Source organism: Ctenocephalides felis, unplaced genomic scaffold (assembly GCF_003426905.1).
Source record: "Ctenocephalides felis isolate EL2017-DRISC unplaced genomic scaffold, ASM342690v1 CF-g0.4_SCAFFOLD_03573, whole genome shotgun sequence".
In the NCBI taxonomy this organism is placed as follows: domain Eukaryota; kingdom Metazoa; phylum Arthropoda; class Insecta; order Siphonaptera; family Pulicidae; genus Ctenocephalides; species Ctenocephalides felis.
In genome coordinates, this window is record NW_020539727.1 from 1,677,592 (window position 1) to 1,704,285 (window position 26,694).

At 29.7% G+C, this 26,694-nt stretch overlaps 1 protein-coding gene across 1 annotated transcript; it reads left to right on the forward strand.

The window, feature by feature from the left end:
- The first annotated feature begins 6,582 nt into the window (after window positions 1-6,582).
- On the forward strand, window positions 6,583-25,538 carry LOC113389150 (adenylyl cyclase-associated protein 1-like). Its single transcript, XM_026626203.1, has 11 exons — window positions 6,583-6,732; window positions 7,012-7,102; window positions 12,292-12,396; window positions 15,114-15,312; window positions 18,866-18,946; window positions 20,136-20,195; window positions 21,073-21,162; window positions 22,873-22,949; window positions 23,460-23,666; window positions 24,153-24,311; window positions 25,400-25,538. The coding sequence occupies exons 1-11, from the start codon at window positions 6,614-6,616 to the stop codon at window positions 25,481-25,483; spliced, it is 1,272 nt and encodes a 423-aa protein (XP_026481988.1). The 5' UTR covers window positions 6,583-6,613; the 3' UTR covers window positions 25,484-25,538.
- Window positions 25,539-26,694: the final 1,156 nt, after the last annotated feature.

The window sequence follows — 26,694 nt, forward strand, 5'->3', positions numbered from 1 at the left end:
TTTCGGTCACCTCGGACTTGAAAATTAAGGTTTAAAATATATTTCCATGTGAAATAACTAGTATAACTAGTTTGAAGTATCATTTGCCTTAAGGCACGTTGCATGAAATTCGCGAAATGTGTAATAATTGACTTAATCAACCGAAATATCATTTAGATATTTAGATAAAATTTTCAACAGTTTATTTCGAAAACAAGTTTTCGCTGTCGATCAGATTTTAACATTAAGATTTTCAATTGATATCTCACAAACACATTTATCTTGTCTGCAATTATATTAATTATAGTGCACAGGCGCAGATAGTGCTGGTATGTCTCAAAATTGAAACCCCTTATTCCATACATCTTTAATGTTATTATATGATTCATCCAATTTTCGTAGAACTGTTCAGTGTTTTTTAAAAGAAACTTAATAAATTATTTTGCGAATTATTAAGCATCTGCTATATGAAAATACTGACATGATTACACATATCTTGTATGTAGTCTTTGATTGGAATTTTATTATTTAAATTAATTGTAATATATTATTACACAACTTGAAGTTTTGTAGATTTATTTTTTCTCAGATTCAAAAATCGGTTTGGCCGATCTTCTCGAAAATCTAATTGTGGCTCCTACTTATTGAATTTTTTCAATGACTTTTAAATTTGTAAAATTCAAAATTTGACTTATCACATCATAAAAGCGACTTTTAACACAAGTTTTTGGCTATTATTTTTTTCGAACTTTGATGATTTTTTAAAATTAAACGACTTGTCGTAGAACCGTAATATTTTAGTATGTTCTTCAAGACCATAATGTCTTGAATTAATCGAATGAAAATTTTGAACAGTTAATTACGAAGAAACGACTCGGTTGATCTTTGTTCAAAACTAATCAGCACGATTCCAAAATAATACCTTTCGAATAGTTTTTGAATTTTTAAAATCGATTCAGAATTTTGACTAAAACATGGATGAAACTTTTTCACTTTTTTCTTAATTACTAAGGCTTGGCGGGTTGTCGCATAAAACTGAGAAACGATAGTACACATAGAGATACATCAATTGGCTTTTAAATTTTTGAAATCGTTTTAGGCGTTCCTGAGAAAACGTCTATGAAAGTCTAATTTTGGCAACCGCAAAAAAAAACGTCACTAATTTTTGTAAACTTTGACGAATTTTTAAAATTAAACGACTTGTCGTAGAGCCGTAATATTTAGTATCATCTAGATTCTAGAAGACCATAATATCTATCAACAAAAAATTCATAAAAGTCATCAAAAAGAAAAAAAATCGGCAGTTAATACACGCTGACACAAGAACTTGTGCCAGCGAATCTTTACCAAAAACTAATCAGGTCGATTTCTAACCAATATATTGGAACAGTTTTTGAACTATTAAAATCGATTCAGAATTGCGGGCTAAAACGTGGATGAAAATCTTTTCAGTTTCCTGCTATTTATAAAAAAAGCGCGACGGTCAGCAAAGCCGTTTCGTCACGCAAAATTAACAAATGCAGGTCCTTGTCGAGATACATCGAATGGTTTTAAAATTTTTGAAATCGGTGTGAAATCGATTTAAGATAAAAAGTCTGTTCACACACACACATACTTTTTCCAAATTTGGTCTCATTCAATTCAGAATGGCTTGAAACGTCGAAAAAACATAAAACTAGCGAATCAGATTTTTTGATAAAAACATAAACTTCTTCAGAAAGTTAATTATTAGCATTAGACAGATGCTAATAATAAAAAATATATTAAATATAGATAGGCCAAACGTTGGGTTACTTTTTAAAAGACGTCATTTTCAACCATTCAGCCTAATTTCGAGGCATAACACACAGGGTCTATTAGACCCCAGCAGTGTTTAAACGCTCGCTGTGGGCAGACTATAAACTCGATTTAAAAAGAAAATAAAATTGGAACTATCTGCAATGCAACTGCTATGGCGACAGCATACATTTTAAAGGTAAATAAAATTAAAGGCCTGAATAATGCTCGGAAAAGAGCGACCTTGTGAAAAATGGTCTAGTCTAGTTGACCCATCAGGCAAAAGCTTATATAGACATAGAAGAAAAGTTGAATATATATATATATTACTGCATTCAATTATTGAAGAGGCTAATAAAGGAAATGCGGTATTAATTTCTTGGAATGATATTTCTCACATTAGCAGCTTTTAATTTATTCAGCGACTTTTATTCCTTTAAATATAATAAACAAAATTAAATTTTAGTATGCGGTTACTTTTAATATTTTTTGTTGTTAATATAAATAAAATAATATATAATGTATGATACAATATTTATTATATAATATAATATATAATATAAATAAAAGATAATCTTATATATAAAAATGGAGCTCTCGATCGAATGATTCGGTAAAACTCGAAAACGGCTAAACCGATTTGGCCAGTCTTAGTCTTGAAAAATTTGTGCCAGTCCAAATGGTCGGAAAGGTGAGATAATATTTCAAAATCGCGTAGAAACTTTACATTTTTAATTTGAAAATTTTTGTAGAAGCGTAATTTAAATAAAACAATGGACGGTGGCTAATGTCAAACGTTTTTGACAGATGATGTTCAATTGCGTTTAATAGGATGTTTTACGTAAATATTACTTAATAATGATTAAATAGTAGTAAGTAGTTTTGTTCGTAGTTATATTTATATACAAAAACGTTAGTAAACGGGCCTCAACTAGAGACTCAAAATATCAACTTTTTTGAAATATTAATATGAAAATGCACTTTTTGGCATATTTTTCTCAAACACGGTGCTCTGAAAGATCTCATTTGTATAATTATATACTCATTGATATTTTTAAAACATTTTCTAGGATATATTATTTTTATTGGACAAATTGTCGAATAACATTTTCCCAGTTATAACAGTTTCCAGAATTTCTCGAAGAATAGATAGTAATATATGAAGGTCCGGGGTTAAAAAAGTCCACCACTGATGTGTCAAAAATCAGTAAAGTAAACAATATTTGAAAGTAGAGGAAAAAAGATGGTTAACCAGCCAATCTTGATTTGAAAACGGTAATCTTTGAAATGGGGGAGATAAACGGTAATCTTTGAAAATCCATAATAAAAGTATTTTCTTCCGTTGGTAGTTTTTTAGCAATAGTTAAAAATGTAATTATTTTGTAAAATACATTTAAAATTATAATAAGGCTTTAAACCTTTTAAAAAAATAAAGGCCACCTGCCCGTTTCAAGTTACCCTGCCTATAGGGTAAAAAGGTCTTGATAACAAATTTTTGAAAGACATCCAAAAGCACATTTCTACAATGATGAAGTAGAAGGCAGTTTTACTGAACGTAGTCAGATAATTTTTCGCTTGGTATGTGTTATTTGTTGTGATATATTTGTTATGGTTCTCACAATATAGTTTATATTTGCTCAAAGTCAAATTGGACCTTTGTGCCTCGCCCTGCTTTACATATATACTTTTTATTAAATTACTTTAATTCATCGAATGTTACTTGAAACTTTTCACACAAAGCAGGCCAAAGAAGAAATACTTAATTCATTTTCTATCTCTCCTCGAAGAAATTTGAAAATTTTGTATAAGCTCAGTAGTATTATTTACAATTATACACAAACTCTTTATAATACCTCATTGTATATAGCATTCAAACACACATCCTTATACACTTAAAGTATCAATGTTTTTGATTCTCTAGAATTTTTTTAAAATATACCTTAATTAGCAAAACAACGTTTGCCGGGTCAGCTAGTATAATATAAATAAACTTAATTAAGCTTGATAAGCATTAGCTGAACAATAAAGAAATTTATTAAAAAAGATTAATAAACCTATAGATAAAACGTGTTTCAAATTAATATATTATTTTGTTCCCGTTTGCTATTTAATTATTGTTAAAAAAGTAATAATATATAATGAATAAAACTATGGGAATTATCTTAAATTTTATATACAAAACCAGAATGTATTCATTCGCAAATATGTGGAAGTTGTATTAAAAAGAGTAGCGTATTTGTTAACCGTTACTTTTGATTATTCATCGTACAACTACAATATAAAATAAAGTTCTTCTCACAGTGGCCATTAGCAACATCGTAAGAAAGTCTTAAAAAAGATCTTTATTCTAATAAACCGCATTCGATTAATTTCAAGAATTCAAATGTTTTTCTAACGGAACGTACATATCATTTTTCATACATCTGAAGCTTTAAAGAAGTTCGCAAATTACTCTTTATTCGTTTTTAAAATTCTTGAATTGCAAAATTGTTGAATTCAATTATTATCCATGTTTCTACATCACGATAATTTCTTTATTTTTTTTTTAAGTTTTTCATAAGAATTATTGCAATAGATCACTTTACGATAATGAACATCAAAAACACCAGAGTCTTAATTACTATTTAATTTAAGAAATTACTGTTTGCAAATTGCCGCTTTTATCTATAAATTGCTGATTTGTTGATTTCTATTACAATGATATATATTCAAAAAATGGTTATTTTCATAATATAAATATTTTCAAAAACACATGCAGAAGGAATACTTTCAAAGTTTCCTACTGTTTTGTCAATTAATGAAAATGAACAGTAATAAAGAAAATACTCTATCACAAAAAAATATCTTTCATTTTAACTTGCAAACTTTATATATGTAAGCACTAGTTTTGTTTTAATGGTATATTTAGAAAGATATGTTATATCAATTAGTTTGAATTAGAGCCAAAGAAATCTAAAAAAAATAAAAGAAAAGAAAGTTAAAGAAGATTGTAATGACAAAGTCATTTTGAACACATTATAATGTCGAAATAGCATCATTGTTCTAAATTGTGAAGTTTTAACAAAATACAAACTTTTTCAAAGTGATATCAGATAAATGATTCCACGCGATCCGTACAGCCTGATATCGAGCAGTAGTGTCATGGATTTTAACTTAAAAATATAGCTAGAAAAATATTTGCAAGTGATTAAGTAGCACTACCTTGGCATGCACTAAGATTAAGTAGTGGTGTATGGCTTTGTGCCTTAAGACAAATTGCTGGAACTTCCCGTACCGTAACGAAATGTTCGAGAAATATTAAATGTTTTCAAATAGATTGTTATAAATACTGTAATATTGCCTAATATTTATAAGAATTATAATAACCGAATTGCAAAGTTTATATTTATTTAAAGTGTTTAAGTGAGCTTTAGAACTTTAGCCAAAATTATAGTTAAAATACGAACTATCCTTGATATACTAAAAACAATTATTTGGGTAAAAAAAAAATCTTGAATTAAAACAAAAAAAATACCAGAAGCAATTGTTTTGTCAACACAAGCACAATTTTTTTGGAATCATTCAAATCGGATGCTTATTTTTCTCAAAAACTGCACTTTTTTGCATATTTAAAATGGCTGGACCTGCCATTGCCGAAAACTAATCGCCACTTCTCTCCATCATTACGAATTGAATGTTTTTTGAACCATTCAAATCGGATGCTTCGTTCTCTCGAAAACTCGATTTCTATTTTCTGCACTCTTTGCTCCGTATCTCTGAAACGGCTGGACCTGCTTTTACCAAAAACTAATCAGCACACTTCCCGATCAATAGGATTGGAATGTTCTTTGAACCATTCAAATCGTTTGAACCGTGCGCCAGAAACGTGGCCGAAAAATTGCGGACACACAAAACATACTACACATTCATGTTTTCTAAGGTATGCCAAAATGTTCAGAAATCTTCAAAACATGAAGATATGCAAAAATTTAGAAGATATGCAATTTCGATTTTTGGACGGTTACAATAACTTACCCTACGGAAAGTTAAAAAAACAATCAGTATTTGAATGCTTCTAAAATACATCAAATGAAGATGGGGCAACCATTGAGTTGTCTTCTTAAAATCTGCGTAGTCCATTTCACAACAGTTTATAAAACTCTCAAGTTCTGAGTTCGAATATAATAACATTTTTCATTTCTTACAGTTAAAGATGAACTGTAAAATTCTTGAATAATTTATGTTTTCAATGGTCTGAAGATACAACTAGTTATTTAATGAAAACAAAAAAAATATCATTATAATCAAATTAAATTTCAGATTTATTTCTTCTTCTAGCATTAAATTCCTGCATGTCGATTATTTTACCAATTTTTAAACCCACAAATTAAACATTCAAGTCGTATAATTTTTTACAATTGCTAAGTTTTGTCAAAAATTGTTACAGTTAGAAAAGGGCATATATATATTAAATATACATATTTTTAGCATTTATTGAATCCATAATTCAGTTAACACGTTGAATGCGGGTGTTGACATCCTTTCCTTCTTTCCTGGTGCGGCTTTCCTCAGTGCCTCATTTACTTTCAATCTATCCCCAAAATTATCAGCATAGTAGAAGCAACTAGTTATACCGCAGTCAACGTGTTGAGAGTTTTAATGGCTAACTCTTCAAAATCGTAATAGTTCGAAAAGGGCTTTAGTTACTTGTATGGACGTGTGTTTCCGCTTTATGCGTTTGCTTGTTTAATATGGCGCATAGCGTGTCATACGTTATGTTTCATTGTTGAATTGTATAAATTGTATAATTATATTTTATAATCTTATAATTGTATGTTACAGATTCATCAGCGCTTGATCCAAGAAAAGCCTTCCAAAAATGAGTGTCGCTCGCTATGAAGATATTGTTGCAGGCCCTTTGGCCAAATTTTTGAGCCTTTCAAAAAGTATTGGCGGAGATGTTGCGCAGCAAACTGTTTTTGTGGAGAATGCCTTCAAGTTAGTATGAAGTACCATTTAAATAATCGCGAAAATAGATTGTTGACGTTTTTATTATTCTAAATAATTTTTCTATAAATTTTTATAGCAAGCTTTTACTGATGTTGATATCAGTCAACTGCATGTAGAGCTAGCTAGTCATATTTACTATTATGTAATGAAGTTGATTCATTTATTTTTGGACATGTTTGCTTTTTTTAGATATCTAACATTTTCTTGTAGGATTGAATTCTGCAATATGAATTATATTTTTTATATTCTTCTATTTCTATAATTCAGGGCACAATTAGCGTTTATCACAACTGCAAGCACTGCATCACAACCTGCTCCTGATGTCTTACAACAACTATTGCAACCGACCAGCCAACAGGTAATGACTAACTTACTTGTTAGTTTCATTTGGTTTTTTAGTAATTTGATAAATCACTTAAAAATTCCACTAGTATCTATTATAATTAACTTCACGAAGGAGAAGTTTGTTTTCTTCAAAAAATCCGATTCGCTAATTTTATGTTTTCTCGACGTTTCAATCATCCATTCTGAATCGAATGAGATCAAATTTGGAAAAAGTATGTGTGTGTGTGTGTATGTGAACAGATTTTTTGCCGTAAATCGACGTTTTCTCGAAAACGGCTAGTCCGATTTCAAACATTTAAAAGCCATTCGATGTATCTCGACGAGGACTATCGTTTGTCAGCTTTGCCGGACGATTGGCCGAGACGTTTCTTTATAAATAGCAGAAAAGTGAGAAATTTTTCGTCCGCGTTTTAGCCCGCAATACTGAACTGACTATGAAAATTCAAAAACCGTTCGAAAGATATTGATTGGGAATCGTGCTGATTAGTTTTTGGTAAAGATCGGCCGGGCCGTTTTCTTGTAATAAAGTGTTAAAAAAAATTTTACGACAATTTTTATTATTATTTTTTTAACGGTAGATACTATAGTCTTCTAGATTTATAGATACTAAAATATTACGGCCCTACGACAATTGGTTTAACTTTGAAAATTCGTCAAAGTTTGCAAAAATTGGTATCGTTTTTTTTGGCATTTGTCAAAATTAGACCTTTCATCGACGTTTACTCAAAAATGCCTGAACCGATTTCAGAAATTTAAAAGCCATTTGATGTATTTCGATGAGGACTATCGGTTTTCAGTTATGTGCGACGATCTGCCAAGCCGTTTCTTTGTAATTTGAAATAATTGTTAAACTTTTCGTCCACATTTAAGCTCATTCTACCGAACCGATTTTAAAAAATCAAGAACTGTTCGAAAAATATTAGTTGGGAATGGTACTGACGGGAAGTTCATGTAACTTGCCTCAAGGCAAAATACCAATACCAACTAGTTTTTGAATTAAATATATTTATTGTGAAAGCTACAGTGTAGTACAAATTGCTCCTCTTCGACTCTCTTAATTTTTTATTATGCTATTTATTTTTTCTACCAACAGTTTGACCAAATTGTTAGTTGGTATGTTATTTGGCAGTCTAGATGCCTTTTCGATTTTTAAATAAGTTACTATTTTTATCTTTAATCTCATGACATTATCAGTGGTAATTGTATTTACAAATGAAAAGATTTCTGTGAAAGTTGTAACTGGATAGCATAAATACTGCTTTATTATGCATAATGACGTTGTCATTATTTTGCTGAAAAGTATAAGGTTGTTCGAAAAGTCACTTCGTTTTTTTACCACCAGAATTTAACAATATATTTTTTTGATCCTAACCTCATACTTTTGCCCAATTATTATTATATGATTTGAAAACTCATATTTTAAAGCTTGTATATAAAAAGCTAATCAATTACATGCAGTAGTTTTTGGATGGTGTCACTTTGAATACGGAAAGAATTAATCAGCATTTTCGACATATTCTACTCTTTTGCTATAAAAAAGGTAAAAATTCTATTAAAAGTCAAAATGAAATTGACCGATGTGTACGGAAATGACGTGTTAAAAGTACGACAGTGCCAAAACTGGTTTGCTAAACTTCATTCCTGGTAATTTGATGTCAAAGATGCACCAAATTCAAGAAGTACAGTTGAAACTGATAAAGACGCGAGAAAGGCATTAGTTGGTGCAAACCGGTGATTAACAATAATAGAAAGAAACGGGTGTCGTCGCACTGGCTTCCACAATTCGCCTCTGAAAAGTCCTGAAAATTAACAGGTTTTGAAACGAATTGTCACTAGGAATATCAAATGCGATGTAAAGAATACAATGCAATACATGAAACGAAAAAAGAAAAACCTGCTCAAAACAGGTGCAAAGCTGAAATTTGCCTGTAAAGTGATTAAAGGAGTTGTTAATTTTTCACCTTTTCCAGGATAACATAACGGTTAATTCAGATGCCCTATGTCATAGGCTGTCTGATATCAGAATTAACCCACAAGCAAGGTATAGTCCTGCATCAGGACGACGCAAGACCTCACATAAGTTTGGTCAATCGCCAAAAGCTTCTGTAGCTTGAATGGTGGGACCCAATGTTACATTTATCATATTCTCCAGACCTGCCATCATCGGACCATTATTTGTTCCGGCCAATAAAATAATTTTTAGACGGCAATACCTTTACCTCAAATCAGCATGTCAAAAAGCACTTTGATCAGTTTTTTGCCAATAACGACCAAAATATTTATGTTCTCGGAATTATGCTAATACCAGAAATATGACAAAAGATGTTCCATCAAAACTGCCAATGGGCTCGCCCGTAGGTAAGCGGTTAAGAGCGACGGGACTTGTTTCAGAGGTCCCGGGTTCGATACCCACTTCGAGCAGCCTGTTGACAGGCAACAGTCACAACGATTTTCACTTGAAAATATAAATAGCAATATGTTTCCAAGTGAAAATAGCCCTTACCCGGCATTGTTGCACCATATACTTGCCCTATTACAGAGATTGTAATAAAAAAAATATCATGCAGAGATGTGACAACTGTTTGGGTTGCTATCTGTAATAAAACAAACGTAGTTTGTAAGATATTGATCACAACAGCTCATAGAACCCCTGAGTTCTGATCGCTGTCCAAATAAAATTATAAAAAAAAACTGCCAATACATAATTTATTATAATTATATTATAATTTATTATAAAAACGAAGTTACTTTCCGAACAACCCAATATTAATGTCTTTAATATATAATTCTTGTGATTGTTATAAACAATGACATATTTCAAACTAGTTAGTAGACACAATAATGACTCTAATTATATTATTATTATTTAAATTCCCATGATGGAAAATTTTTAACATTTTAATCACTATATATTTGGGCGTGGTGCAGTGGTAAGAGCCTCTGTTGTGTGATCATATGATTTTTAACAATATAGATCAGAATGGATTTTTAAGTGAAGATATATTCGATAGAGGGTTTTTTGCTAAAAGTAGAAAATAAATATATTTTATCTAACAAGAGCAGTCACTGAATTGCCTTCTAATAATCTTTCTAAACAATAAATAACGTTTACCACAGCTTGAAGAACACCTAGTTCTGATTGCTTATCAGTATTAGGAACATACAAAAAAGCCATGATATATTACTAAAAAGTCGCAAAATATTTGTTAGCGTTTTTATATGACTGCAGGATTTTATTACAATATCACATTCGAATTATGTAGATATTGGTGCAACATTTCCGTAAAATGTTGCTTGTTTCTCCTACAACAGAAAGCGTACATGATGCCAAAAACGGTACTTCAGATTAATGAGTCTACGGTATTTTCGGTGTATGCATTCGTAATCATTATTGAAATAACATAATAAGACTTAACAGACTAAATTTACTTTAATGTTATATCAGTTCATCAAAGACAAGTTGCAAAACTGTCCGATATGTGCAAATAATTTAATTAATCATTATAAATGCGATTCAGCTGCTTTTAAAATTGCCATGAAGGAAGTTTGAAATTTTGATGTAATTGGTTATTTTATTTTTTTTATCATTAAACCACTTTGCATAGGCGTATTCTAATATTTTAGAATTATTGAGACCATTTATCAAAATCGTAATACAATTACAATTAGTTACGAAGCTAGAGCCCGAACGATCTTTATCAAAAACTTATTAGCACTATTCCCAACGGATGTCTTTTGAAAGGATTTTAACTTCACGTTAGGTAAGTTATAGTAATCGCAAAAAAATCGAAAATGAAAATTATTATTTATCTTTACGTTTTAGAGGTTTCTGAATGTTTTGGCATATCTTAGAAAAAAATGGATGTGTGTATGCGTGTGTGTGTGTGCGGATACAAAATTTCGTCGACGATTTCGGGAACACCTATCAACTGATTTGAATAATTAAAAAAAAACATTCGAATCGTATCAAGCCATTCCGAAGATACGGGGCAAAAAGTGACAAAAACGTAAACTCAGTTTTTAGGAGAATGGAGCTTCCGATTTTAATAATTCAAAGAACATTTTACTTGTATTGACAAGATTAAGAACTGATTAAATTTTTGGGAAGGCAGGTCCAGCGGTTATGGACTCTCGATAAAAATAAGTTAAAAAAATGTCATTTGGCGAACAAAAATAGAGATTTTAATAATGTGTACCCATTTTGTGTAAATTTTTTGGGTTTTGTACCAAGATTTTTGATTACGGTACGGAAAATCAAATTGCCTGGAACTTCCTGTACCAATAAAATTTTTTAAGTTGTAATTTTTCTAGCACTAAAAAATTGATTTTTGAGAATTTTAAATTTTTTGAAAAAAAATTACTTTTTTAAAATTTTTATTTTTTTCATACTTTACCGTACGGAAACCACAGCAATGTAAACAACATTTATTCTTATTTTTAAAATATCTGGTAAATGATCATTTTTGTTTGCCCAATGGCGTATTTTTTTGCTCTTTTTATTGTACATCCGAAACCGCTAGACCTGCCTTCCCAAAAATTTTATCAGGTTTTCATTTCGTCAATACAAATAAAATGTTTTTGAAACATTCAAATCAGAAGCTCCGTTTTCTTAAAGACTGAATTACCATTTTTGTCACTTTCTTCCCGTATCTTCGGAAAGGCTATACCTGTTTGTGCCAAAAACTAATTAGCACGTCTCCTTATCAATAGGAATCAAATGTTTTTTTGAATTATTCAAATCATTTGATCCGTGTTCTCGAAATCGTCGACCAAAAATTGTATCCGCACATTCATACACACACGCGTGCACACACATACATCCATTTTTTTAAGGTATGCTAAAATGTTCAGAAACTTTTGAAACGTAAAGGTATATAAAAAATTTCTATTTCAATTTTTTGCAATTACTATACTGCATAAGTTTATTGAATAAAAATAATTACAAATAACAATAACTAAGTCTCCAAAAATTATGAGAAAACTACCTTCAAAATAAACTTGGGAAGGAGTGATACTCGTTTGAACTGTTTGAACATCTGAGTGATTATGGTTTTTGAACGTTACTAAAATTAGCCAAATTTTAAATAAGGCCGATATGTCATTTTGTTATTGTATGGTATTTTGACCGTATTTCCTCTAAATATATGCAAACTATCTGAATCTATTTCGTTTTATTTATATTGCTCATGTTTGTTATTCCAGATATTAGCGGCTCAAGAATTTCGAGAAAAGCATCGTTCATCGAACTTCGTGAATCATTTAGCGGCGATTAGCGAGAGCATTGTCGCACTCGGATGGGTTTGCATTGTGAGTAAATAAGAACAATAAGAAAACTAATCATATTTCAGCTATTGTTTTATTAACATGCATATTATTAATTATGGAATTATAATTAAACACTACACCGGTAAAATATATAAACTCAAATTGCTTTCGTTTAATTGGCCGTTTGATAACAAATGTTAATATCTATTGTTTCAATTTCTATTGTCTCTTATTAGTTCTTGACTATTTATGCGTATTGATAAATTGGTAAACAATTTATAATATTGGTAAACAATTTTATGTTGGTAATATAATTCAATCACGTTCATATTTGATTAGATAATACATTAGATATCCAAATAAAATCTTGAAAATCTGTCTGTCAACGACTAGATAGGATGAAGTTGCTTAAGACATACCACTGCCTGAGTTATACCCAAGCTATATTTAGTCTCATAATTAAAAATTACATTGCTAAATAGAACTATTTAGTTAAGTAAGTAATTACTTACATTTAGAATGTAAGTAGAATGTAAAGTCGACTGTCCGAATTTGTGAAAATGAGAATGTGAGCTTTTTCTCAAGTTGATTAATAAGGATGTTATGACTAAATATGATCCTGACATTTTTGCTTACAAGCGTTTGTTATATGTTTGATAACTGATAAGGCTTATTTAAATGGCAGATTTTATTTCGGTCATATTATTTGTTTTAATTTCTAACTTTGAAGTCCATGCAGCTTATGAACCTGTGCAAAGAGATCTAGATTCTTTTTGATAAATACGAAAAAATAATCTTTAATAAAGTATTATATGTTAGCATTATTTCGTTACAGGCGTACGATTCAAGCAACTTCACCTTTACTTACTATTGTTTACCGTAATATTAAGAATAGTAAAAACCATATCCTGTTACATTTAACTAATATCAGTGGTATGGGAATTTTTCGACATACATTTTTATTATCGTAATCTAAAAAACAGCTGTTTTTGTATCATAAATTGTAGAATTCTATTGCGTTTATTAACTTTCCGTAGGGTAGTTATAGTAATGGGCCGAAAATCGAAAATGAAAATTTTTGCATTTCTCGATGTTTTGAAGGTTTTTGAACATTTTGGCATACCTAAGAAAAAATGGATGTGTGTGTGTTTTGTATGTCCGCATTTTTTCGTCCAAGTTTTCGGGCGCACGGATCAGCCGATTTGAATGGGTTAAAAAATGTTCGACCCCTATTGATAGGGAGATGTGCTGATTAGTTTTTGGCAAAGGCAGGTACAGCCGTTACGGAGATACGGAGCAGAGTGCAGAAAATACAAATCGGGTTTTTGAGAGAACGGAGTATCGGATTTGAATGATCTAAAAAGCATTCAATTTATAATGATTGGGAGAAGAGGTGATTAGTTTTTGGCAAAGACAGGTCCCGCCATTTCGAAGATACAGAGCTAAATGTGCAAAAATGGCAGTTTTTGAGTGAACTAAGCGTCCGATTTGAATGATCTAAAAAACTTTCTACTTGTATTGACAAAACAATTGCTTTTGAGGATAAAAAATTATTACATCTTTTTTTATTTTCCATAAAATATTTTTGTAATTTTGGATTAAAAATTCAAAAATGACCCAGGCTAAGCACAGTCTAAGCGCCACTCTGGTACAAATGTTTACACAAGTGCGTTTAGACTGTTTATGTACAGGAGCACTTTTCCAATTTTGTGAAAAGTATTGAAAAATGTGCAAATGCCGCCAAGCTAAGCACAGTATAAGTGAAAATGTCGCACAGAATTATTTGCAAATGCACATTAGACTGTGATTATACTTTTTCAATTTTGTGTAAATTAGGCAACTATTTTTTTGAAATTGAATTCGAAATGAAATGACGAAAGTTAGTGTTCTGGAGATAAATTGATTTATGATTTACATTTGATTTGCTCAGATATAACAAGATAGTAAAACAATGAAAGTTACAGTATTTGTAATAATATATTTGAAAACGTTTAAAATTTTGGGCGACGCTCTTTTTTTTTTGTAATTGGCAAAAAAGGTAAATTTTTTCATCAACGCTTGAAAATCATGAATCAGTTTTATAAATTCAAAAACTGTTTGAAAAGTATTGGTGGGGAATAGCGTTGATTAGTTCTTGGTAATGATGGGTCAGACCGTTCCATGGTATTTAAATGTTGAATTTTTTTTGATGATTATGGTGAAACTTTGTATAACAATAGATTTTGTAGTCTGAAATAACATACTAAAAATATTATAAGCTTACTTTACCGATTTTAATTAGAATTTATGTCGAGCAAATATGTCGTTCCTTGTTCCATACATTAGGTTTGTTATTACAGTTGACAACCACACTTTAAAAAACCACTTTTAGAACGTTTAGAAAGTATAAGATATATGTAGCACATGTTGATAAAATGCAAACTTTAGTTAATTTTTATAATTTTTCTATAGGCTTCTAATATTTTATCAGATTTGGGCATAAAATCTACTATTACGCTAAGTTTAAAAGTTTCGTCAAAATCTGAAACGAGCTATGGGCTAGTTCTGCTTATTAGTAAATTGCATTTTTGTTTGATTTTCGTTGATTTCAGCCCGATGTCGAACAGCAATGCCATTTATTCATTCTTTAAACACAGAAAATCGTATTTCTAAATTAATATGATTAAATAATAGGAAATTTGACTTAGAAATCATATTTTAAGACTAACTTTTTTTCTTGGTGATATTATTTTCTTTAACAATTATTTATTATTTTTTAGTCGCCTACACCTGCTGTGCATGTGAAAGAAATGCATGATGCTGGACGTTTTTACACTGACCGTGTCTTGAAAGAGAAAAAAGGACTTACTGACAAATCTAGTGAAGATCATAGGGAATGGGTCAGAACGTGGTTGGAAGTATTAGAAGAATTAAGGAAATATGTAAAGGACATTCATACCACCGGATTAGTATGGGGAGGTAAGTTCCTAATATATGATATACATAGTTATGAGTAGGTAATACAATGATAACATAGGTCCACAAAATAAAAACTTGCCTGTATTGCGTCATATGGTTTCCAATGTACTTTTTAACTCGGATCTGAAGTCAAAATTAGTGGTCAACCTGCAAAAAACGGAATAAAATTAAGAACAAAATCCCCGATCTAATAATGCTACAAGATGATGATTAAAACTTATAATTTGTCGTTTCCTAGTCCTTCTTTTTTCAATTGTCCTGGGAAACTGATTTCTACAATGCTTTTTATTCATTTTTATTGAGCTTCTTTTTGTAGAATCTAGCAGCAATTTGCAAACATATTTAATTTCTATTGCCCCTAGGTAATCTGCAAACTTATTTGCGTCATTTAAGAATATGTTTGCAGACTGATGCTGGATCATGCAGAAGAATTACCAAACCGGAGACTTTGTCGTTTTTTTTCAGTTTGGACTCCAAAATTTTGATCACAATTTGTGTTCAGCATTGGAAAACATATCGTATAGGAGGCAGCAACGTTTTCAAAACAAGAAGTTTGGGAAGGCTGATTTGTTGGTATGTGGTTCTTGGTGCTCTTCTGGTTAGAGTATGGGCCATCTGGCAGCTGGAAGTGGTTGCGTTTATTAGTACGCTGCCAACTCGTACAGTGCGATTTCAAAATTTTGAAACTATTTAATTCAGTTCAATTTTTATTTTTAACTTCCCGTAGGGTAAGTTATAGTAATCGTCCAAAAATCGAAATCAAAAATTTTTACATTTCTCGACGTTTTGAAGGTTTCTGAACATTTTGGCATACTTCAGAAAAAATGGATGTGTGTGTGTGTGTGTGTTTTGTATGTCCGCTTTTTTTCGTCCACGTTTTCGGGCGCACGGATCAACCGATTTGAATGGTTTAAAAAACATTCGATTCCTATTGATAGGGAGATGTGCTGATTAGTTTTTGGCAAAGGCAGGTCCAGCCGTTACGGAGATATGGAGCAAAGAGTGCAGAAAATAGAAAGCGAGTTTTTGAGGGAACGGATCAACCGATTTGAATGGTTTAAAAAACATTCGATTCCTATTGATAGGGAGATGTGCTGGTTAGTTTTTGGCAAAGGTGGGCCGAGCGGTTCCGGAAATACAGAGCTAAATGTTAAAAAATGGCAGTTTTTGAGAGAACTAAGTGTCCGATTTAAATGACTTAAAGAACTTTCTGCTTGTTTCAACAAAATAAATGATTTTGGAAAAAAAAAATTTTTGTTTCTAATTTTTTTTTCAAAAATTTTTTTTTGTAATTTTGGATTAAAAATTCAAAAAATCACCCAAGCTAAGCACAGTCTAAGTTTATGTATTGGGGCACTTTTCCAATTTTGTGAAAATTATTGAAAAATGTGAAAATGCCGCCAAGCTAAGCACAGTATAAGTGAAAATGTCGCACAGAATTATTTGCAAATAATAGTTATAGTTTAGAATTATTTGTAAATATAGTTTAGACTGTGACTATGCGGGAGCACTTTTTCAATTTTGTGCAAATTAGGCAACTATTTTTTTTTTGAAATTTGATTCGAAATGAAATGACGATTGTTAATGTTCTGGAGATGATAAATTGATTTATTTATAATTAACTTTCCGTAGGGTAAGTCATAGTAATCGCAAAAAAATCGAAAATGAAAATTTTTATATATCTTTACGTTTCAAAGGTTTGTGAATATATTGGCATACCTTAGAGAAAATTGATGTATGTGTGTGTATGTGTGTGTGTGTGTGCGTGCATTTGTGTGTGTTCAGATACAAATTTTCGTCGACGATTTCGGGAACCGGGATGAAGCAATTTGAATAATTCAAAAAACATTCGATTCGTATTGATAAGGAGACGTGCTGATTAGTTTTTGTCAAAGGCAGGTCCGTTCCGAAGATATGGGGCAAAAAGGGCCAAAAACGGTAACTCAGTTTTTAAGAGAACGGAGCGTCCGATTTGTATAATTCAAAAACATTTTACTTGCATTATCAAGATGAAGATTTGATCAAATTTTCATGAAAATAAGTCTAGCGGTTTCAAAGATCTAGTAAAAAAAATAAAAAAAAATAACATTTGGCGGTCAACAATAATCATTAAGGTGCGTCCACACCTAACGAACGAACACGAACGAACATGTCGAACAAGAAAATACAAAGAAGAACGAACAGGAACACGAACGAACGCGAAAAATTCCAAACAAACGCCTCAAAGCAGTGAGGGCTTGAATCTTTTTGTTCGAGGATGTACCGTGAAACGTCAGATTTATTATTTAAAGTGGCGGGAAAGAACAAAATTATTTAAAGTCATCAAATTTACAAAATTTGTCAATAACAGCAGTATCTTATAATAAACACAACATAAACTAATGCAGGACTGCACATTTTAATATCAAAAAAGAAAAATATTTGTCTACATTCGTGGTAACGTCCACACTGCACATACGAGTTCAAACATGAACGAACAATTCCCTTTGATGTACCGACAAGTTGCGGAACATTGCTCGCCATGTTTGTTTATGTTCGTTCGTGATCGTTGTGGCGTCCACACTATGCTGTTGCTGTTCGTTCTGGTACGTTCTTTTATGTTCGTTCGTGTTCGTTCGTTAGGTGTGGACGCACCTTTAGACATTAGACATATGCACATCAAATTATCAGATATTTTATAGAGATTTTAACAATAAGTAAAAATTTTGTTTACATTCCTATGGGTTCCGTACCAATGCTTATGCGTTAGACAGCGACATTTAGTCTCTATGCATTAAAGCAGTACGATTGCTTTGAAAAAAAGTTCAGAATTTCCAAAATATTTCAAAATAAATTTTTCAACAAAAAGTAAGTTTTTGTCAAAAATTTATATAGTTCCTCAAAAATCTATTTTTTTTAGAGTAAATTTTTTTAAAAATGTTAATCTTTTCAAAAAAAAAAAAAATTTTTGGTACGGGAAGTTCCAGCAATTTGCCTTAAGGCACGATGCCATGCGCCCCACTAGTTTTGACTTTAGGTTCACCAGACTTACATTTTTGTTGCCAGACATTTTGGGCGCTGCTAAATATATATATATATATATATATATATATATATATTTTTAAATTCAAATCATATTAGTCCGTCTGTAATTTTAATATTATGTTGATTAAGGGTGAAAAAACATAAAAGTAATTTGCCAGACGTTTTTGCGGTTATTAAGCATGCCTGGCAATGAAAAAACAAGTTGGCTGCGCACTAATGAAAGCAACCACTTTCTAGGTGGCCCATACTCTAACCGAAAAAGCACCAAAGACCACACACCAAAAAATTAACATGCCTAAAGTTCTTCCTCGAAAACGTTGCTGATATACAAACTTTAACAATAACAATAAAGCTTTTTTATTATGAGAACCTGTGTAATTTTCAGTAAGGGTTAATTTATCTTGTTCTGGTATAGTTATTTAATCCATTTTAAATGTGGAATACATATAATTTTTCACTTAATGCTATATAATTAGTTTGATACGACAGTTATATATAAGTACATGTTTCATCTTTTTTTCCTTTCTAGGAAAGAAAGGCGCAGCTGGTCCTCTTCCTCCACCACCACCACCACCCGCAGATGTATTTTCTCCACTCCCTGACATTGACGGTAAGTTTTCATATAAGTAAAATTAGAAATACATTTATATAAAATTAAAAATTAAAACTTTTAACAAATTTGATTTTTGAAAATTTTGAAATTTTTGGATAAAATTGACTTTTTGAAAAAAATATTTTTTCTTACATTTTGAAATAATTTGGAAATTTTGCGCTTTTTTCTAAGCATTCGCGCTGATTTAGCTGCGTAGAGATGAAATAATGAAGCGCGTAAGCGCCGCATCTAACGGATAGATAATGTTACGGAACCAATAGAAATGTAAACAAAATTTATACTTATTATTAAAATTCCTATAAAATATCTGATGATTTGATGTGCATATGTCTAATGATAATTTTTGACCGCTTGATGGCATTTTTTTTACTTTTTTATTGGATCTTCGAAACCGCTGGACCTGCCTTCCCAAAAATTTAACCGGTTTTTCATGTTGACAAGACGAGTAATATTGAATTATTGAAATCGGGACCCTCCGTTCTCTTAAAAACTTTTTGCCCCGTATTTTCGAAACGGCTGGATACCTTGTCGAATCGAATTATTTTGAATCATTCAAATCAATTGAACCGTGTTCCCGAAATCGTCGACGAAAATTTGTATCCGAACATACACACACACACATCATGTATTGTTTATACGATATGCCAAAATGTTTAGAAACTTTTGAAACGTAAAGATAAATAAAAAAAATTATTTTCGATTATTATAACATACCCCACGGGAAGTTAAAAGAAACTATGTGTTATACATGTAATTAATTACAAATAGAAAATACTACTATTTTACGAAATATGTTGTAAACCTTTGAGGTTTTTATTTTTTGTGAAATAATTTAATTTTTTGTTTATAAATATTTTATTCGCTTCGGGTTTACAAGATGTCTCTTTCTTCAGGAACTGTTATGTACAAACCAGCTTTTTTATACATTTTTAATTATTTTAAAACTGAAAGAATTCACCATTTTTCCATTCATTTTACTCTCATTTTATGTTTATTCACTAAAGATGAACATGATTCTTCGTTTTTTTTTTGTGATAAATTTGTATCTCATGAGTTCTTTTCTTTCTGCCTGTCTAAAACATATAATTTCTTGTTACCATTTTTTTTTTTATTGTGAGTACAACTGTTTATAAATAATTACTATTTATTTATTTTGTTTTATAAAAATATATAATAAATGTTGCAGATGGCAAAGATCGTAGTGCTTTGTTTGCTGAAATAAATCAAGGAGAAGGCATAACTAGATGTAAGTATTTATCTTTAAAACGCTATATTTTTGCTACCAAACTTTTAACAAAAGTGTTGTTATAATTGGAAAAACTAGACAACACAACTAAATCCTACTTTTTAATAACTTGCAATTTTATATTTTTTTGATGTCATGAAATTATAAGTGACAATTGTGTTCACAAATCAAAAGATTTCCTAGAAAGTTGCTAGTTATGCATAATGATGTTGCCGTTGTTTGTAAAACAAATCTTAAAAAGTCTTTAAAATTAATTTTGTATGATAGTTCTTATCAATTATACATTTGTTAAATCACTGTAATCATTATTATTGGCTGTTATTCTATAATAATTACATTTAGTTTATTGAATTTAATATAAAAGAGTATAATTTAAAATATAATCTGGTTACTCAAAGTTCCTTATTAGTTCAACTTATTTCACATAATGGGAAATACTTAATTTATATTTTATTTCACACTCAGGTAAAGCATATAAAACACTGTGAAAATATTTTTATTAATTGATTGATTGACAGAATTTAATATGTAAATTATTGCAATATTGATATCTTAATCCTTAGTGAAATTTAAAACACTAGGCTGTGTTTATATTTGTTGAATGTACTGTTTACATAAATGTTTTTATCAATATGATTTGAAAAAATGTATCGATACTAAATGTTTTATAAAATAATAGCTGTGTGGTCACCACAGATTGTAACCAAAGTTCTTTAAAACCCAAATCTTAAATTTTTGCATATTAAATATAAGTTCAAACTGAAACCAAAACTGCATGAGATTAAATTACATTTCTTGTTAAATCATACCTTGAGAATGTAAAATCCTTTACAACTGATGTAGTTCAATATATATTTTTGTTTTATCCCAAAACCAGCATTGAAGAAAGTCACTTCTGATATGCAAACACACAAAAATCCGACACTACGCCAAGGCCCTACTCCATTCGTTAAAGCTAATATGTCAGGTAAATTAATTGCATATGTTTTTTAGTCTGTATCGTGCATGCATTCCTAATTTTACAAACACATGTACACAATATTTATATACATATATATATATATATATATATATATATATATATATATATATATATATATAAAGTGAGAGGAATTTTCAGATTATGATAGAGTTGTTCTTGGGCATCCATCCAATAATAAAACACTTTTAGTGAATAAAAATGTTTTTATTGTCAAACGTTTTGGGTTCTGATTTGACCCATCTTCAATGCATACAAATAATTAAAAAAAAAAACACAGAAAAGCACAAAAAAATATAATATACCAATTAATATCACAACTTTTCTAATGTTAAATTAATAAAAATAAAAATAAAATATATGAGAAGATTCACAAAGCTCTTCTCATTGAGACATGTTTTTCATTTGCAATTTGTTTAACAAGTAAACCAAATTTTACTTAATGTAAAACATGTCTCGATGAGAAGAGCTTTTCTTTTCAGTTATTTTCTTTTTATTAATTTAGTATTTATTAGAAAAGTTGTTGTGATATTAATTGGTGTATCATATTTTTTGTGTTTTTTCTGTTTTTTTTTTTTCAAATTATTTGTATGCATTGAAGATGGGTCAATTCAGTACCCGAAAAGTTTGACAATAAAGATCACTAAAATTGCTTAATTATTGGCTGGATGTCCAAGAACAGCTTTATCATATATATTTTACTATAATATGTATTATTTTGATAATATATTTAGCAGCCCATTCATCGAATGGAAAGACACAAATGAATTACATATTGCTAATTTTTTGTTATATGCTTCGATACTCTCAGCTACTCATTTCCTAATTATATTTAATTATATTATTCTATAGTATTAATGATAATTTTATTTTTCTGAAATGGTTTGAATATTTTTGCAATATAGTTTAGAAAAATGTCTCAACAATTTTTAATGTTGATTGTATAATTTCTTGTAATTAGTTTAGTTTAGTTTAGTTTGTTGAGTGATGGCTCATATCAAGTGTCGAAACGTATACATATTTCTTTTGAATATTCCTTCTTTTTAAATTTGATAAATTAGCTTTAGAGAAATATAAAGGATGAATTGGCTGAGAAATATAAATACTGTTTTATTTTAATATTGTACCTGTTTGCACATTGCACTTTAAGATATATCATTTGTGCAATATATTAAGAATTTTATATTTAAATTTTATAAAATTGATAAATTGAACTATATGTTAATTATATTAAAATTAATAATTTAGAAAAATATGAAAGTTATCAACAACGACGAGTATTATTAGCAGACTTAAATAAGAAGAAATGAAACTTACACATTATTGAGAGATAAAAATATCATTAAAAACTGAACTTCTTTTATGCTAAAAAATATTAAAATTAACAAAGTTAACTGTAGAATATTTTAGAGAGCTTTTTCATAAATTTTCTTTATTTAGTTTAACAATTGTGATTTGAAATGCTTTTATTAATATTTTGAGTTAATTTAGTCTTGCTAATTAAAAATCAGCAATTTGCAATTCAATGCAAATTAAATTAGGCATCGATATTTTTGATACCCTTTTTTGTTTATGTATTTAAATTCATGACACACTTAATCTAAATTGGAACTAATTTGCTTCATATATACTCTTATTGTTAGTGAGCTAGATATAGTATGACGTTATTTAAATAATTCTCAATTTATTTTTTTGTAGAAAAACCATCAATTACTAAAGTTGCTATAAAAGAAAGTGAACCAGTATTCAAAAGGGACGGCAAGAAATGGATTATTGTGAGTATAAAAATTTAAATGAATCAGTCTAAAATAATTCAAAGTGTGGGTTTCTATTGCATTATTAAATTTATAAAACCTTGAGGCAAACCTTGAATTGGGAGGTGAACTACTTAATTTTTTGGGAAGTGAACTACTTAAATTTTAGAAAAGATTTCTATGCCTTCTGTTTTTTCTCCAGTCTAGCTTTATTCTCAAATCGCCAGATAATTACAATTTATTATTATTTTAATTATTACTATATTGTTGCAATTTCTTTTATGACACTTATTCATTTTATTTGTAGGCTTTGATTTAAATAATCGAAGGAGTAAATTTTTATTAATTTTGAATCCAGATAAGCAATGTCATAATCATATCAACTAACATTTTATATGATAATGACATTGCAAAAAAAAACTTCTATTAGGACTTAATTGCTTATTCATATTTACTATAATATTTGAAACATACAATATAAATATGTAAATATGTACTCATGTATTTATATAAAAATATTATTAATTTTAGGAACACCAAAAAAATAACTCAACACTCAAAGTCCAAGATGTCGAAATGAACAATGTTGTGTATATGTTCAAATGTGAAAACTCTACGCTGGTAGTTAATGGAAAATTGAACTCGATTGTGATGGATTCTTGCAAGAAGTGCTCCCTGGTCTTTGATAGTGTTGTATCGAGTTGCGAATTTGTTAATTGCCAAAGTGTAAAGATGCAGGTATGATGTATTTTTAAAATGATACCTTTTTTTACATACAGTTGGTTTATACAATATATACTCATAGATGCTGACTCTATATTTTATTTCAAAAAGGGATTCAAACTTTAAATAGTTCAACATTACCTATATGTATTTATCATATTCATATATCTTAATTATATTATTTATTTATTTCTTATTGCCAATTTAGGTGGACTAAATTATCGAAATGGTTTTAAACTTAAATATTATATATACCTATAATTAATAAGCAATAAATCATGAAATGAAACTGTTTGATGAAAATCATTAAACAAAATACTTAATATTACAAATTAATAATTCCTATTACTTTTGATAACCAAAAATTTATATTGATATATGTATAACAAATTATTTAAATAATTGTATTATGAATAATCTAATAAAATTATGTTCTGTTATTTATCAGTTTCGTTCTTAGATCAATGGTTATATTAATGGTATTTTTTTAATTTTTTGCAGGTTCTAGGAACAGTTCCGACAATATCTATTGACAAAACTGATGGTTGCCAAATGTTCCTGGGATCTCAATCTGCAGACACTGTGCAGATTGTCAGTGCAAAATCCAGTGAGATGAATGTTGTTCTTCTAGATCATGTTTCAGATCGAGATGGAGACATGGTTTGTGTTCTAATGCTTTATTCACACACACACACACACACACACACACACACATATATATATATATATATATATATATATATATATATATATTATTTAAGTTTAAAAGTCGGGCGTTACATCAATAAAAAATAGTATGAAAGTTTTTAGAAGTATATTTAAAACCCATGTCCGTGTTATCGAAACGTTTGTTTATGACCCTGTCATTATGCAATTGCAAAAACAACTCCTCAGCGAATCTTCTTTTAATTACGTTCTCTTCAAAATATAAAATTTTTGGGTTGAAAAAATCCATGTTATGATTTAGATTATTTATATGCTCGGTTAACATAGTTTTGAATTGTTTGGTACTTTTAGAGGAATTTTTATGTCGATGAAGGCGACATTTACTCAGGTTTTGACTAGTTTTTCCGATATAAAAAATTTCGCAATTAGAGTAATTTATCTGATAGATTAAGTTCCTGAGGCGGTCAGAATTAAACTTAGATTTAATTTGTGTAAAAATGGAACAACGGGTTGTATCGCAATTGCACACCAACAAAAGGCCACACTGTTGAAACAGCTTTCTCCACGAAAACACCAGTATATGACTCGAGGTCTGAGCGGTTTTTATGGTCGGCGAAGTCGTTTTGTTCATTGAATAGGTAACTGCGTCTGTTATTTATTACGCAACTACCTTTTCAATAAACAAAACGACCTCACCGATCATAAAATCAGTTTAGACCTGGAGTCATACTGGTATCATTTGCCTACCGTGAATGAATCATTGGCACTCGACTCGAGTGTGACGCTCTTCCGTTGCATTTTTATAGATTTACACCCTACTCGCGCCTAAAGAAGTTTTAAATCAATAAACAATTCATAATTTAATACTTTATGGCTAAAAATAAGATAAAAAAGAATTTAAATCTCATATTAATGAGTGCACAAAATGTATAGTTTCATCAGGCATTAGAAATTGTCATTAAGTAGATTAATTCCACATGATAATTGAAAAGATGTTATTGTGCGGTTATAACGATTTTGTAATTGTAACGATTAATACAAAGATATTAATTGAATAATATTATTAATTTTTTGCTTTCCAGGTTGAGCTTCCAATTCCTGAACAATTCATTACGCTGATATCCGGAAAAACTTTAAAAACAACGCCAATCGAAAATCGCGGTTGACTATCGTAAAAATAACTATTTATATATGATTCGCCACATGAGAATATTGTGAGCGCGTATTAATTGAACTGTATTTATATTAATCATTTATAGGTTTATAAATGACAAATAATTATTGCATAATTACTAATTAAATTTTAAGGAAGTTTGTATGTATATGTCATTATACATATATAAATTATGCTTGTGTGTGGTTTTAAATACATTTTAATATTATAACATTTATTACATGAATAAAATTTTCTAGTAATTCAAGATTTTCATATATCAACTATTTGTAGGAGCAGAAACAGATATAGCACTTTTTTTTTAAATATTTATTTTTTTATTTATTTATATATATATACATCATTTTCATATCTCAGTCAGACAGAGGTGCCCGGTATGAGAGATTATGAAAACAGTTTTCATATTTTATATATATACATTTTATTTGAATATTTCATTAACATAATATCTATTATAATGAGATTACCTTTATATAACTCTTCACTCTTCTTTGTCTTCAATTTCCTTATAGTATTATGAACATTTTACATACATAACTGGGCTATATTCACATACAGTGGTACCCCGCCTTACGAGCGTCTCGTCATACGTGTTTTTCGAGATAGAACTGCCGAAGTTACGAAGTTATGTCATGTATTTGCTTGTGCAATGTGGGGCAAAGTTGAAGAGTTCGTGGGTAAGAATTACCCCGAATATGATGCAGCTGATGGATCAGAGTTGTTTGACGAGACGTGTCTCGTTGCATTTTTGCAATACCATAATGAATTGAAAAAAAAACTAGTTGGTATTGGTATTTTGTTTACACGAACTTTGCGACATGTGTAAATAATCGACTTAATCAATAAAGAAATATTAATTTATGTGTGATTAAAAGTATTCCGAGTGGATTTATTACATATAATTGAAATTGACTTTAATGGTTTAGTATGTTCATTAAGACCAAGTACTCTATCGTTATATCAAGTAAATCGTCCAATTTCAATTTTAACAAACGTCAAAAAAACTACTCATTTTCTCAAACTTTGAATTTTTGAGATTAAACTACTTGTTGTAAGGCCGTAATATTTCAGTAAGTTTTATCACACCATGATATATATCGCCAAAAAATGTTCCATAAAAATCGGCTTATATTTATTTTTAACAGTTAATTATACCAGTAAACGGTTCGGTAGATTTTCACCTAAAACTAAGCAGTGTCAATC

Coding starts and splice junctions, on each gene's coding strand:
- LOC113389150 (XM_026626203.1), top strand. CDS start 6,614: ATGAGTGTCGCTCGCTATGAAGATATTGTTGCAGGCCCTTTGGCCAAA. Junction 23,667..24,152: donor GCCAAAGTGTAAAGATGCAG/GTATGATGTATT, acceptor AATTTTTTGCAG/GTTCTAGGAACAGTTCCGAC. Junction 24,312..25,399: donor CAGATCGAGATGGAGACATG/GTTTGTGTTCTA, acceptor TTTGCTTTCCAG/GTTGAGCTTCCAATTCCTGA.